The sequence below is a fragment of the Apodemus sylvaticus genome, chromosome 8 (assembly GCF_947179515.1).
Source record: "Apodemus sylvaticus chromosome 8, mApoSyl1.1, whole genome shotgun sequence".
NCBI classification, from domain to species: domain Eukaryota; kingdom Metazoa; phylum Chordata; class Mammalia; order Rodentia; family Muridae; genus Apodemus; species Apodemus sylvaticus.
This window is the reverse complement of record NC_067479.1, coordinates 7,496,073-7,509,366: the sequence shown is the minus strand read 5'-3', so window position 1 is coordinate 7,509,366 and position 13,294 is coordinate 7,496,073. Positions and strand designations below refer to the sequence as shown.

The 13,294-nt window shown below is 39.8% G+C and overlaps 1 protein-coding gene across 1 annotated transcript in view; it reads left to right on the top strand.

Moving 5' to 3' along the window:
- The window catches only part of Gpc6 (glypican 6), a 1,033,125-nt gene that overhangs the window by 500,309 nt on the left and 519,522 nt on the right, over positions 1 to 13,294 (top strand). Inside the window, exon 3 of the mRNA XM_052190667.1 lies at positions 1,862 to 2,253. Within this exon, the coding sequence (XP_052046627.1) occupies positions 1,862 to 2,253 (392 nt within the window). The remainder of the gene's footprint in view (positions 1 to 1,861; positions 2,254 to 13,294) is intronic.

Genomic DNA, 13,294 nt, shown 5'->3' with positions numbered 1-13,294 from the left:
AACTTCTGAGAAAAGTCAAATTAGTTCCTAGAGACACCGCAGAGGAGTCTTCACCAACTTTCATTTATGTGCTTGGGAAAGAATTGCCCAGGGCTCATGAAGAAGAGTTGTTTTCTAGTTTCTACTTGGAGCCCTTGAAATTCGTGGGCCTTCATTTGTCCTCGTACTTACAAGGGAGGACACAGCTTCCGGGTATAGAAAGAAATGAGATGCTGCCCAGTTGCGGTGCTTTTGGAAACATGAGCTGATACACTCAAAGGATCTTCTCATCTTAGCCTCTTCTCACCCAATTTACACTCTGAAAATGGGATGAAAACCTCAGAGTCCGTTTCCCCAGGAGCTCATTCTTGAAGGGCTTGTGTGCTTGTGTATCTCTGGCGAGCATGAACCACCTCTTTAGATAGCCTGAAGAAACACCAACCAGGCTGGCTGTGTCCACTGCCTGTAATTCCCATTCCAGGCCAAGTGAGCAAATCTGGAAATTTAGAATCATTAACATGAGCATAGGAAGATGTACATTTCCCATTAAAGAATTCCAAATCTGAAAGCCCAGCTGTCAATATTTTGCTCAAGCAAAACTATAAAGTGATAGTTTATATTTATAATTATAACCCAAGCTATTCAATGGCCCGTGGTTCATTGGGACCATCTTCATTATGTTCTTTACAGCTTTAGAGTTTTTATTAGATATTTGCATTATTTGTACTTCAAATGTTATTCCCTTTCCTTGTTACCCCTCTGAAAACCACCTAGCCCATCCTCCCTCCCCTGCTTACCTACCCCTCCTCCCACTTTCCTGACCTGGCATTCCCCTACACTGGGTCATCAGTCCTTCACAGGACCAATGGCCTCTCTTCCCATTTATGCTTGAAATGGCCATCCTCTGCTACATATGTACCTGGAACCATGGGTCCTTCCGTGTGTACTCTTTGGTTGGTGGTTTAGTCCCTGGGAGCTCTGGAGGTACTGGTTGGTACATATTATTGTTCCTCTTGTGGGGCTGCAAACCTCTTCAGCTCCTTGGGTCCTTTCTCTAGCTGCTCCATTGGAGACCCTATGCTCAGTGTATTGGTTGGCTGTGAGCCATGGGTATTTTGATCCACCTTCCGAGAAGGATCAAAGTATGCACACTTTGGTCTTCCTTCTTCTTGATATAGCTTCAGAGTTAAGCGACTTAATTTCATGTGTTTCTGGACATTTTCAGTTGATTGGTTGACAGGAATTAGAGTCCAAGATAGTACATTAATTTTAGCATACCCCTTTCCAAATACAATCAGTTTGAGTTGTAACCTACTGCTACAACCAATAGTGATGAAGGAGAGTAAGTGAGTTTATCAGTATTCATTTGCTATTATGTTAATGATGAACCTTTGCCTATCATGTTGTCAGTCTATTTTGTGTTGAATTTCTATCCCATCATGAGATTTTCTAAAAGTTGTAATACTTAGGGGAATAATTGAGTTATTTTTAGAAAGGCATTAATTGGTAATCTCCTAATATTAAATGATGTGTTTAAACTAGAAATCATGGGGTCTTATGATTTCTCTGTGTAGCAGAAAATAACATATGTAAATCAAGTTCATTGCTCTCAATGTTCTATTAACGACTTAATCATAGGATTGTTTTTCCTGTACAGCTGTGCATTCAAAGTGCTTAAGTAGAACTAAGAATGCTGCTCAGTGGTAGAGCACTTGCTTACCATATGCGAGGGCATAGGTTTGAGTTTCCATTAAAAAAAAAGTCACCAAATAACACACACAAAAAAATCTATAAGTAGTTATGGTTATTAAGGTAAGTCGTGATCTTAGGTTTTTCTACAGATAATACGTTTGCTTATGAAAGTTTCTTATTTCCTCTTCAGAGTTTTTCCGAGAGCTGCTGGAAAATGCAGAGAAGTCCCTAAATGACATGTTTGTCCGGACCTATGGGATGCTGTATATGCAGAATTCGGAGGTCTTCCAGGACCTCTTCACCGAGCTCAAGAGGTACTACACAGGGGGTAACGTCAACCTGGAGGAGATGCTCAATGACTTCTGGGCTCGGCTCCTGGAGCGGATGTTCCAGCTGATAAACCCCCAGTATCACTTCAGCGAGGACTACCTGGAATGCGTAAGCAAGTACACTGACCAGCTGAAGCCATTCGGAGATGTGCCGCGGAAACTGAAGATTCAGGTCACCCGCGCCTTCATTGCGGCTCGCACCTTCGTCCAGGGCCTGACAGTGGGCAGAGAAGTTGCCAACCGAGTTTCCAAGGTAACTTAGAGCATGCCATCTCTCTACTTGATCGTCCTCTTTTCCTTAAAACAAATAAGGTTTATAAAACGAATTAAGGCAAAAAATTCTCATTCCCAGTTCTTAAATGCATTGTGTGTAGGCATGCCCAAGCGTCTTAATTTTCTCCTTTGTAAAAGAAAAGAAATTCCAAGCCATTCCATATTGATCGGTAATTAATGTAGATATTTATCATCAATGTAGGTGAATTTTCACAGGTGATATGGTTTAAGCAAGATGGCTTACTATCACGACATATCAGTATCACGACAGTATCACGACGTCCAAATGTTGTGTATGATAAATATTTACAGAATGATCCACTCAGATTCTGATCCTCCAGGAAACGAAGTACACCGTCTCCAAAGATGCTGACAGTAGAGACAGGATAGGGGCACTTTCCCTCTCTTCTTTATCGGTATGGTAGGGCTCCTTAATGGTGCAAATGGAGCCCTTGCCTGGCACCTGTGGAGGCAACGCGGTCAGGGCTGGTGGATACAAAGTGTACGTTCTGCCAGGAAGTCCTTTGGGTTGTCTGTTGTCTTTGTAATTCCATGCTGTGTGTCAGGTCGGATTTATGAAAAAGATAAATCACTAATCCACTTTGGGGCCTTTCCTTGAGGATAATGTCTGCAAACCTTAAACGCGAGAGATCCTTCTGGGCTATTGGCTTTCACACTGAGCATTCCTGTCCGGAGCATGTGTGCCTTTGTTTAAGCTCTGCCTTGACATTTAACTGCTCTTAGGAGGTGGGCTGCCCATTTATGAGGTCAGCCCTACACAAAGCCTAAGAGATGATTTATATAAGAAATAAAGAGGAAATAATATATAAAAGGAGGCTGGTATTATGTCTCTTAAAGAAGGTCATATTTGTACAGAAATTATTGCCAAACAGTATTTTTATTGCAGGTCTGTGGACAAGAGCCATGGAGGGTTTTTGTTTTTGTTTTGTATTTTTTTTGTTGTTGTTTTGTTAGTACTTCCCAGAAATGTTATTGTTGTTGCTCTCCCTTTCTTCCTTCCTTCCTTCCTTCCTTCCTTCCTTCCTTCCTTCCTTCCTTCCTTCCTTCCTTCCTTCCTTCTTTCTGTCCTTCCTTCCTTTTTCCTTTCAAAGATATCTTTATTATGTATACAGTCTTCTGCTGCATGTACAACTTCAGGCAAGAAGAGGGCACCAGATCCCCTTACAGATGGTTGTAAACCACCTCATAGTTGCTAGGAATGGAACTCAGGCCCTCTGAAAGTTCATCCAGGGCTTTTAACCTCTGAGACATCTCTCCAGCCCCCCACATCTCTCTCTCTCTCTCTCTCTCTCTCTCTCTCTCTCTCTCTCTCTCTCTCTCTCTCTCTCTCTCTCTCTCATTGTTTACATTTTGGCATACAGTTTAGTCTACATTCTTAACAATATTTCTCTATGGAATGACTTGTAAAATTCCTAGCAATTCCTTTTTATAAAATTATCAGTTTCTAAAAAGTTAGGGCATATGGAAGCATCTTTTAAAAAATGCTTTTAAAGTGGTTTTCTTTTTACAAGGAATGAAATTATATAAAGGTCATATAGCAAAGATGTTTAAAGCAGTTTTTATTGGATATCAACAATATTTGATCTACTGAAGGACCAAGTTTTTTTAGAAGTGGTTTAATAGAAAGTCAGTCAAGTGGGATTCTAAGAAGATGTGCTATTTCCAGGTATGATATGTTAAAAATATAAGGAAGTATAGAAACAAAATATATATATTCTATATGCCCTAACAAAGATATATCTCACTTTAAAAAAATAAATGTAGTTAAATGTTTATTCAACACATGAAGGCAAAATCCAGTCAAGGAGGCTATCACTTCTGTTGAAGTTTGAAGTGTACATATGAAGTTCACGGTGAGAAGCATGTGTCAGTGTGTACACTCAGCGTGTCTACTCGGTGTGTGCACTCAGTGTGTGCACTGTCGTGCTTATTTGTGCTGACACTGCCTTGAATGTGACTAGCATTTGGACTCATCTACCATGATCTGGAAAGGATCCTCATAGATAAGAAAGTCTTCAGTTTCCTGTAAAGAAGCTAAGGATCCAAAGGGAAGGTTTCCACTTGTTTCCTGGAGGTTGGCAGTGATAACTGCAGGGTTCTCTCCTCACTCTCACAGAACGGTGTCCTCTGGGGTCTCTGTTCACCGAACTCTAACACGTGCCTCTTTATGATGAAGAACATCAGGCACCAACCATGATTAGAAGGCTACCTTCAGATATTTTAAGAATTCATAAAAGTTGTATCCCACAAACCATTTTTTTTCTCTAAGCAACAACTGCAGAGGTTTGGAATATAGTGTGTGGTTACTGTAATGTAAACCACAACTATTCTCTACAGATCTTTGCCTGACTCACCCAGGTTGGAGATAAAATTTAAGCTGCTATGTAACCGTAGACAGGGATATAGGTGATACTTGGATTTATGAAAGTTAGAACTTCAAAGAAGCTGAGCGATTTCTATCAAACGCTTTATGATGCAGGCAGTTTAGGGTTTTCCCTTTTCCCCATACTTTCCAGATAATCTATAGTAGGTTAGAAATGTATCCACTAATTCCCGGGTGCTCAAACGGGCGACCTTCTGATTCTCAGGCTTTCTTATGCTTTCTTTTCCTGTTTGCCAATTTGTTTTGTCCAACTTCTATGTGTGTATGGTTTTTAAAATGTGTGTCCTACTATATTTTTGTTATATTTCATTTTCTTTCATTAAAAAGAGAAGTCTTTATCTATTCTATAATCTATCTTCAACCACTTTGTAAAGTATTACAAAGGTTAACTACACTGAGAGGTGGAGAAGTATTAAGTCTAAAGTGTAAGCCCGGTATAGATCTGAGCTGTCTCCATGTTCTGCTAATGGAAGGGTTTGGAGCTGATTGTATGGTGGCAGAAGTTTCATGATTCAGGGAAAAGTTCTCAGGGGGCATTGACTGCTTTCGTCATAGTGTTTTGGGAATCCGGTCCCTCTAGTGTCTCATTTTATTTTCAGTGACAACTTAAGTGTTTGAAGGCATCATTAATAGCTTTTAATTAATTGTTTTGACTGGGAAATGTACTTTGGCAAATAAAACAGGAGGAGGAGATAAATGTTTTGACAACTTAATAGGGAAATTTCTTTGCAAAGACAGGAAGATTAATTTGTGAGCCTCAACAGAATTATATTTTAAACTTGTGCTTACCATTTTGTGGATAAAAATAATGCTTTTCTTAGCCTTAAAATTTGGCAAATTTATTTTTGACTAGAGCTGAAGCTCTAGATGAAACATTGTATGATTCTCCAGTGAATAGCTGTGATCAGTGATCTAGGATTTATTTTCTGTATGAATTTCCATTTTTGAGTTTGCCAAAATATGAAGTGTCAGGATCTTTCATTCTTTTCTACACTGAGTATAACTCCCTTACTTCAGCTAAACAAATTGCAAACACCTGTCTAATTGAAAGCCGCCATATCATAGTTCTACATCCTTCCCTAGGGTAATTCTGCATATGCGTCCAAAGAGACATGTAGAAAAAAATGTCAAAAAAGCATTTTGAATAAACATGCAGTAAGAATCATGTCAATTACCACATCAATACAACATGAAGAGTGATCTCCCACGTGATGTTATTGTGTGGAGCACAAAATATGTGAACTATGCCACAATCTCTGTGTGAAAACTCAAATCTCATTTCAAGAAGGAAATACCCAAATCACCAAGATGACATACCATGAATACAGACAATGGGAAGTTTAGCAATACTATACAGGAGACTATAAAAATAATAAATAAATGTATAAACTTCAGATAGAAAAGGAAAACCATCCCATAGAGTAAATTATGTTGTATCATGCAGCAAGCAAAGGTACCCTGGAGCCCTTGAAGTTATTTGTAGCCATCTTTAAGCTGGATACAGATGTAGGGGACCAAACAGTTGTCTCCATGTAACACATGTATGTAAGATTATTCTATCAAAGAAATAAATGTAAAAAATATTCTTTACCACTTGTCCAACTATGACTCTTGTTACCTGTACTTGTGATCAGTGAGCCAGGAATGTAGGTATGAATCCTCCCCTCACCGATGTCCCCTTAACCTGATAACCCTTCTCTAGATTATACTTAGTCATGTTTGGTGGACGTAGCAGGCAAGGCTCTAAAATATATGTATAAACCAGCTTTGATAATGTAACATTTACTACATTAAAGGAATAGATGCAGACTGGTTTCCCATTGTTCCTCACTGTACTAAAGAGCTGTTCTTATCCTTTTGTGTAGACCCATTATCGGTCAGAAACCCGAGTGCTAGCAGCAGCTCTAAGGGCTTTGCAGGGATCGGGCACATTGCACAGGCGTTCCTAAAGAGATCTTCACTGAGTGCCTGAGTGAAGGTTCTATCAGTCATCACAGAGGCAAATATGGGGATTACTCTGGTGGTGTCACTCCTGGTCCACAATGACGCCATTTAGAGACAAGAAGACTTGACTTTTCTCATCTCTTTAATACAAGTACCATCCTAGCCAAGCATGTAGGTCAGTTAGCGAAGTATTCCCAAGTTTAAGGACCTTAGTTCAATCCCCAGAAGTCTGAAACACACACACACACACACACACACACACACACACACACACGAGAGGTGGGGGCAGAGGGAGAGGGAGCTACGCATTGTGGTAAATGTCTGTAATGTCAGTGCTGACGCACAGTGAGAGGCAGGAGTCCTCTGGGACTCACTGAGCAGCCGGCCTACCCTCCTTAGTGAGTTCCATGGTAGTGAGAAAGAGTATCTCAGACAAAATCAGTAAATAGATCTGTGGATGATGGTTTAGGAATATTTTCCATGATTGTCCTCCTGCCCATGCACACACACGCACAAATAGAGGTATAGGCACACTACCACCACCACCCCAGACATACACTTTTCTTTGGTACATAAAAGTTGAAAATTTCACTGAGAGCAATCACAGGAACCTCGCAAGTCACATCATTGATTTATTTTATGAACATTGAGTCAATAGCAGAGCTGAAAACCACTGCACCTGACATATTGACAAATACTGTCATCTCCCTATCTAGTCTTTTCTTTCTTTACTGTAAAAGGCAGACGTGGCTCTAGACTTCAGAAGGACTGTATTTCCTGACATGTCATGCTTATAGAAGTGAGAGAGAAAAAGTGAATCTTCTACCACACTGAGCATCTCTTCCACAAGGAGTAAAGTACAGTATATTCATGGAGGAGATTGGATTCTGTTTCATTATCTGCACTTTGGAAATTTTTAAGATATGAAATAAGTCATCTAATAGCATCTGAATTATTATCCCCCTTTCTTCTGTGGTGATTAGAGTTGGTTCTGTGGCATTTTCTGGAACCAAAGAGAACTACAAAAAGCCCTTGAGTGGATAAGTCCTCTTCACAGTTCATCTATGGTTTGTGTATTTGATTCTGTGATCAGCGCTTATCCAATGGACCAATAAAACCTCGGTGTTGTATAGTGTTAGAGTAGCTATGCCTTTTGAAATTATCAGTAATGGTTTTATATTTGCAACTTAAAAGAATCTTCTCTCAAATGTTATGTCCTGACTGCATTTCCCTCTCTCCATCCTTCCCTGCTCCCTACAATCTCTACCCTTCACTGACTCCCTCCACCCCTCCACCCTCCAATCTCTCCAACCAGTTCTACTTCTCTTTTATTTCAACTTTTAAAGCAATCTAAGCATTTTGCCCTTGAGGTCATATGGTGGTTTGTGGATATTGACTATTATATTCGGAAGGTGCCTTGCACTTGGTTAACACATAATTTCATAATAAAATAGTAATAAAGCCTAGGTATGGTAGTGCACATCTGTAATCTAACTCGTTGGAAGCAGAGACTGCAAGTCTGAGGAGCTCAAGGTCATTCTCACCCACATGATAAGTGTGTCTCCTGGTTCCAAGAGATCCTTTCTTAGAACAGTGTCATTAGTACTACAAAGCACAGCATCAGCATGGCTTATTAAACAAGTCAATGAAAATGGATGGTTTTCCTACATCCCAACTTCTGTGACTAGCTTTAGAAATCACAAGAGAAGAAAATGTAGATGTCATGAAAAGTATCAAATTCTCTTCCTCTACTAATTGCAAATGGGATAGACTACTCTGGAGTCTAGCGAAGTAAGAGAAAAGACAGATCCTGATTAAAAGAACTTGATGGTTTCTACAAAAGTCATTCTATCCCTTACTAATTTTAAGGCTTCTTGAAAGATGTGTAACCAAGGAGATACAGAATTGGATCATGACTGAGGCAGGAGAGTGAAGAGAGGAGTCAATGAAACCATTGATTCCCGATCCATTAGAAGCTATTTGCATTTCCATCCTTCTCATTTTTTTTTAGCCTATGTCTATTTTTAATAACTTATGCTTGAGTTATGTTATTTGATTTTAAAGTTATATTACTATTATAATTCCATTCAAATGGGCACCTTTCTTTCTGAGGAATCAGTTGTGGCATTTTACTTATTTTGAATGGTGGATGATTCGACCATGAGTAGGAAAGGCTTGGGAACTGGGGCTCTGCTCTCCTGCCCCTAGCGGCCATCAAGTTTCTCTCTCTTTTTTTTTTATGTAAAATAATATTTCTATACATTTGTATAAATCTATGCCTTTACAACTTATTTACAGTGTTTTCAAAATATTTTTTATTTGATAAGTTCTTTATTTACATCTCAAGTGATTTTCCCTTTCCTGGATCCCCCCCCTCCCTGAAAGTCCCATAAGCCCTCTTCCCTGCCCCTATTCCTCAATCCATCCCTTCCCACTTCCCTGTCCTGGTATTCCCCAACACTGCTGCACTGAGCTTTTCCAGGACTGGGGGCCAGTCCTTCCTTCTTCTTGGGCATCATTTGATATGTGCATTGTGTCTTGGGTATTCCAAGCTTCTAGGCTAATATTCATTTATCAGTGAGTGAATACCGTGTGTGTTCTTTTGAGACTGGGTTACCTCACTTAGGATGATGTTCTCCAGTTCCATCCATTTGTCTAAGAATTTCATGAATTCATTGTTTCTAATGGATGAATAGTATTCCATTGTGTTATACAAAGAACTCAAGAAGATAGACTCCAGAGAACCAAATATCCCCCGTAAAAAATGGGGTACAGAGCTAAACAAAGAATTTTCTCCTGAGGAATATCGAATGGCTGAGAAGCACCTAAAGAAATGTTCAGCATCTTTAGTCATCAGGGAAATGCAAACCAAAACAATCCTGAGATTTCACCTCACACCAGTCACAATGGCTAAGATCAAAAAGTCAGGAGAAAACAAGTGTTGGTGAGGATGCGGAGAAAGAGGAACACTCCTCCACTGCTGGTGGGGTTGCCAGCTGGTACAACCACTCTGGAAGTCAGTCTGCCGGTTCATCTGAAAACTGGGAATGATACTTCCAGAGGACCCCACTATACAACTCCTGGGCATATACCCAGGGGATTCCCCAGCATGTAATAAGGACACATGCTCCACTATGTTCATAGCAGCATTATTTATAATAGTCAAAAACTGGAAATCATTTGAAATGTAAATAAAAAATATATCGAAAAAAAAACTGGAAAGAACCCAGATGTCCCTCAACTGAGGAATGAATAAAGTTCCTCTTCCTACACTTTCAGATGGATGGTTACAGGAACCTACCATTTGTCTGATCTTTATGAACCTACAGCCATGTTAAAGATTTTTCTCAGTAAACCTTTGTTTGGTGTGTTTTGTACGGTAAGCAATTTTGATTTCTTGAGCTATAAGGATTAAGCAAGTTAATGTGTTTGCAACTACTAATGAGAGAATAAGAAATGAAAACTAAATTTTATATCCTGAGATTATAGTGCAGTGAATGTTTTAGGAACAGAGAACAACTTAGTGTACTCTGAGCTTGTAATTTACATGATGAAGGATATGTGATTGTTGCGGCGGCTGCTGCTGCTGCTGCTGCTGTTGTTTGGTAGATGATGAGGGCACTTTGGGTGGTGAGGATGCTTTCAGCATGGGCAGAAGCTGAGCAGTGCTGCAAAGCTGTGAGGGATTCTTCAGACGATGAGATTCAAGCATGTGGCATCCTAAGGCTTGACATGCAAAGCAATGGCTAGGAAGACATAAGCCCAGATATCTAAGTGGAACTTACGAGTTAGAATTACATGACTTACCAATTACTTTATACAAATCTATTCTGCCTGAGCAATTTATTTTTAGGGGTTGAAGAATGATTCCATAGGTAAGGGCACCTTCTACCATGTCTGAAGACATGGGTGACATGGGTTCCATCCCTTGGAAAAGGACTGACTTTCAAAACTTGTCCCCTTATTTTGACACATGCTCTTTAGCAAGCATCTCTCTCTCTCTCTCTCTCTCTCTCTCTCTCTCTCTCTCTCTCTCTCTCTCTGTTTCTGTCTGTCTGTCTGTCTCTCTCTCTCTCTCTCTCTCTCTCTCTCTCTCTCTCTCACACACACACACACACACATACACACACACAAATTAATACAGCCTTTCTGTATGCCTTTCTGTAATAGACTCATTCAGATGCTTTTGAACAGCAAACACGGGCAGTTCACCTCCCTGTACCAACAACATGGCCAGCAAGGAATAAAAATGAGTGGCCTGGCCCTTACGGAAATGTCATAATTCTTACAACAATGAGATTCAGGAAAAATATTATGTCATCCAGAAAAAAATAGATTTGTCTTGGAAACTTGGAGAAAGCAAGAAAAGAGACAGTAGACATGAATATAAAAATGAAGGGTCACATTCCAAGGGAGTAATGGGCTGACTCTTCCCTGACAGGGCTCCAAGTCATGGGGTTGTGGAGATGAAGCCAGGAGGTCTACTTGAGTCATACTATGTGAGCATCATTTCTCATCTTTAGGACTCTCAAGATCTTTACACAAGCGAGGGCTTTTCAAAAGACGATAAGTGGATACATTATTTTTCTTGAGAAAATATGGTCCATACAGAATATAAACAAAGTAGAAAACAATTCTTTAGATTGAGGTTGGGAAGCTCTTAAAACTGGCCAGATGAGAGACAGTAAGTTCAGGATTAAACCAGGTATGGGTTAAGGTGGGGAGTCCCTCTGGAGAAACACAAATTCCTCAGCCAGCAAATATGATGCAGCCCAGTGTCAAGTCTTAAGTTTTCGGAACAGTGCTTGTTTTCGTTTAGCAAGGACATTGAGCTGAGAGAAGTGAGAATTACCTACCAAGATACAAATGTTTATTTGTAAAGCACAGTAACGTATGACTAGGAAAAGACGAGACAAGGTTCAGGCAAACTACCCGATCTTTCTGTAGTTGAAGAGGATTCTGAACAGAAAAACAAATTCAAAGACCTGGAGGTAAACACAGAGAGAATTTGAAAATATGGCTGTACTCAAATGCGTCAGTGGTTAAGTAAAAAAAGGCAGGAAGTAGGCTTGGCTGTGAGAATATTAATTAAGCCTAGCAGGAAAGGAGTGGTTTCACTGGCTAAGATGATAATGGTATCTGGAAGTGGTCTATAAACTAAGGATCACAGGCTAGCAAATGTCTGTGAACAGAATGGTCCAATTAAGTACTTTTTAAAATCACTGTAGCAACTTCCTATTTCTGTGACAGGCAGGGACCATCAGTAGAGTACTGTTTAACTCACAAGCTGCATGTCTTTAAGAGGGAACTCTATTATGCTTTTCTCTGTAGGATCAGATATCCAGCCTTGCCATATTTGGAAACAATAAATTCTTAATTAAAGGTTCTGAAGCCATATTGAACCGCATGCATAGTTTGAGATACACTGCTCTGAAGCAATGGGAACCATGGGTAACTTTTCAGAATGCTTTGGCTGATTTCAATAGTGCATTTGGATGTTATCTTTTCTGTATTCAATTTTTCTTTACTATTTCAGTGCCCAGGGTTTACCCCCAGGATATAGTGTCTGTATTTTCAACCACATTGAACTCAATATAGTCAATTTGAGTAGCACGTCTGCTCTTTGCGTATGTCCCAGAATCTAAGAACTCCTCTGGGGCAATGGTAAATGTATGCTACAAAGATATCTTAGTTACTAATGGGGACCATCAACTGGTTGCCAATTAAAGTACATCACAAGTTTTTTAAGGCCAAATGGATAAAGTTCCCTGGCTGTATCTCAACAATTCTTCGAAAATGACTTCATGAAGAAAAGTGGATCTGAGAGTTTTTCCCGGCACCAATGTTTCCTCTGTTCTTGGGTCTTTTTCTCTAAATGCAGTCCTGCACTTCCTGCCAGGAGGCTATAGGAAGCATGCTGGTCTTTGAGTCAGTCCTCATGCAAAGTAGATTTGGAGTGTGGAAAGAAGATAACTCAGCGTATATGATATCACAGGCCAAACTTGAAAAGTTCAAGGATATCTCTTTTATTGTCCCATCTTCCAAGACTCGAGGTGACAAAGTCATTCCTCGATGTACTCTCAGTGTACTGTAGAATTTTAATAAAGCTTGTCAGATATATTGCATTATCAGTGCTCACATTGTGAAGAAGAGCTCAGATTTGGATGTCACATGTGAGTATAGTTTCAAATGACTTATTAGGTCATGTTGACATTTGTTTGTTAGACCAGTAGGAAATGCATCATGATACTATCTGAACTTTCTCCAGTCTCATCGTTGTGGTGACAGGTAAAGGTTATTCCTTTTCATGTATGGACATTATAACTATTTAACCTGGTCAACATTCAGCACAAACAGGATGAATCAACTTTCTATGCTCAGAATACACTGATCATCTCAATGCTGAAGGTCCGCACTTTCTTGTGTCTAACTAGGGTAGCCAAGAGTGAAGATGAGGCTGTCACTAATAGGATAATAGTGGCCTTGACATTCAAATGGAAGTAAAAGTGTGGCCAATAGCCGATGACAATTAAGTATGTTACATAACAGAAATTTTGAATTCAGTTTTGTTCTTAGAGCATATGCTACCTGTCAAAAATGCCGCTGTCATGTTTAGTACTCAGCAGAATGCAGTGGTTTGTGTATGGAAATGACTTCCCCTCTAGTTCACAGT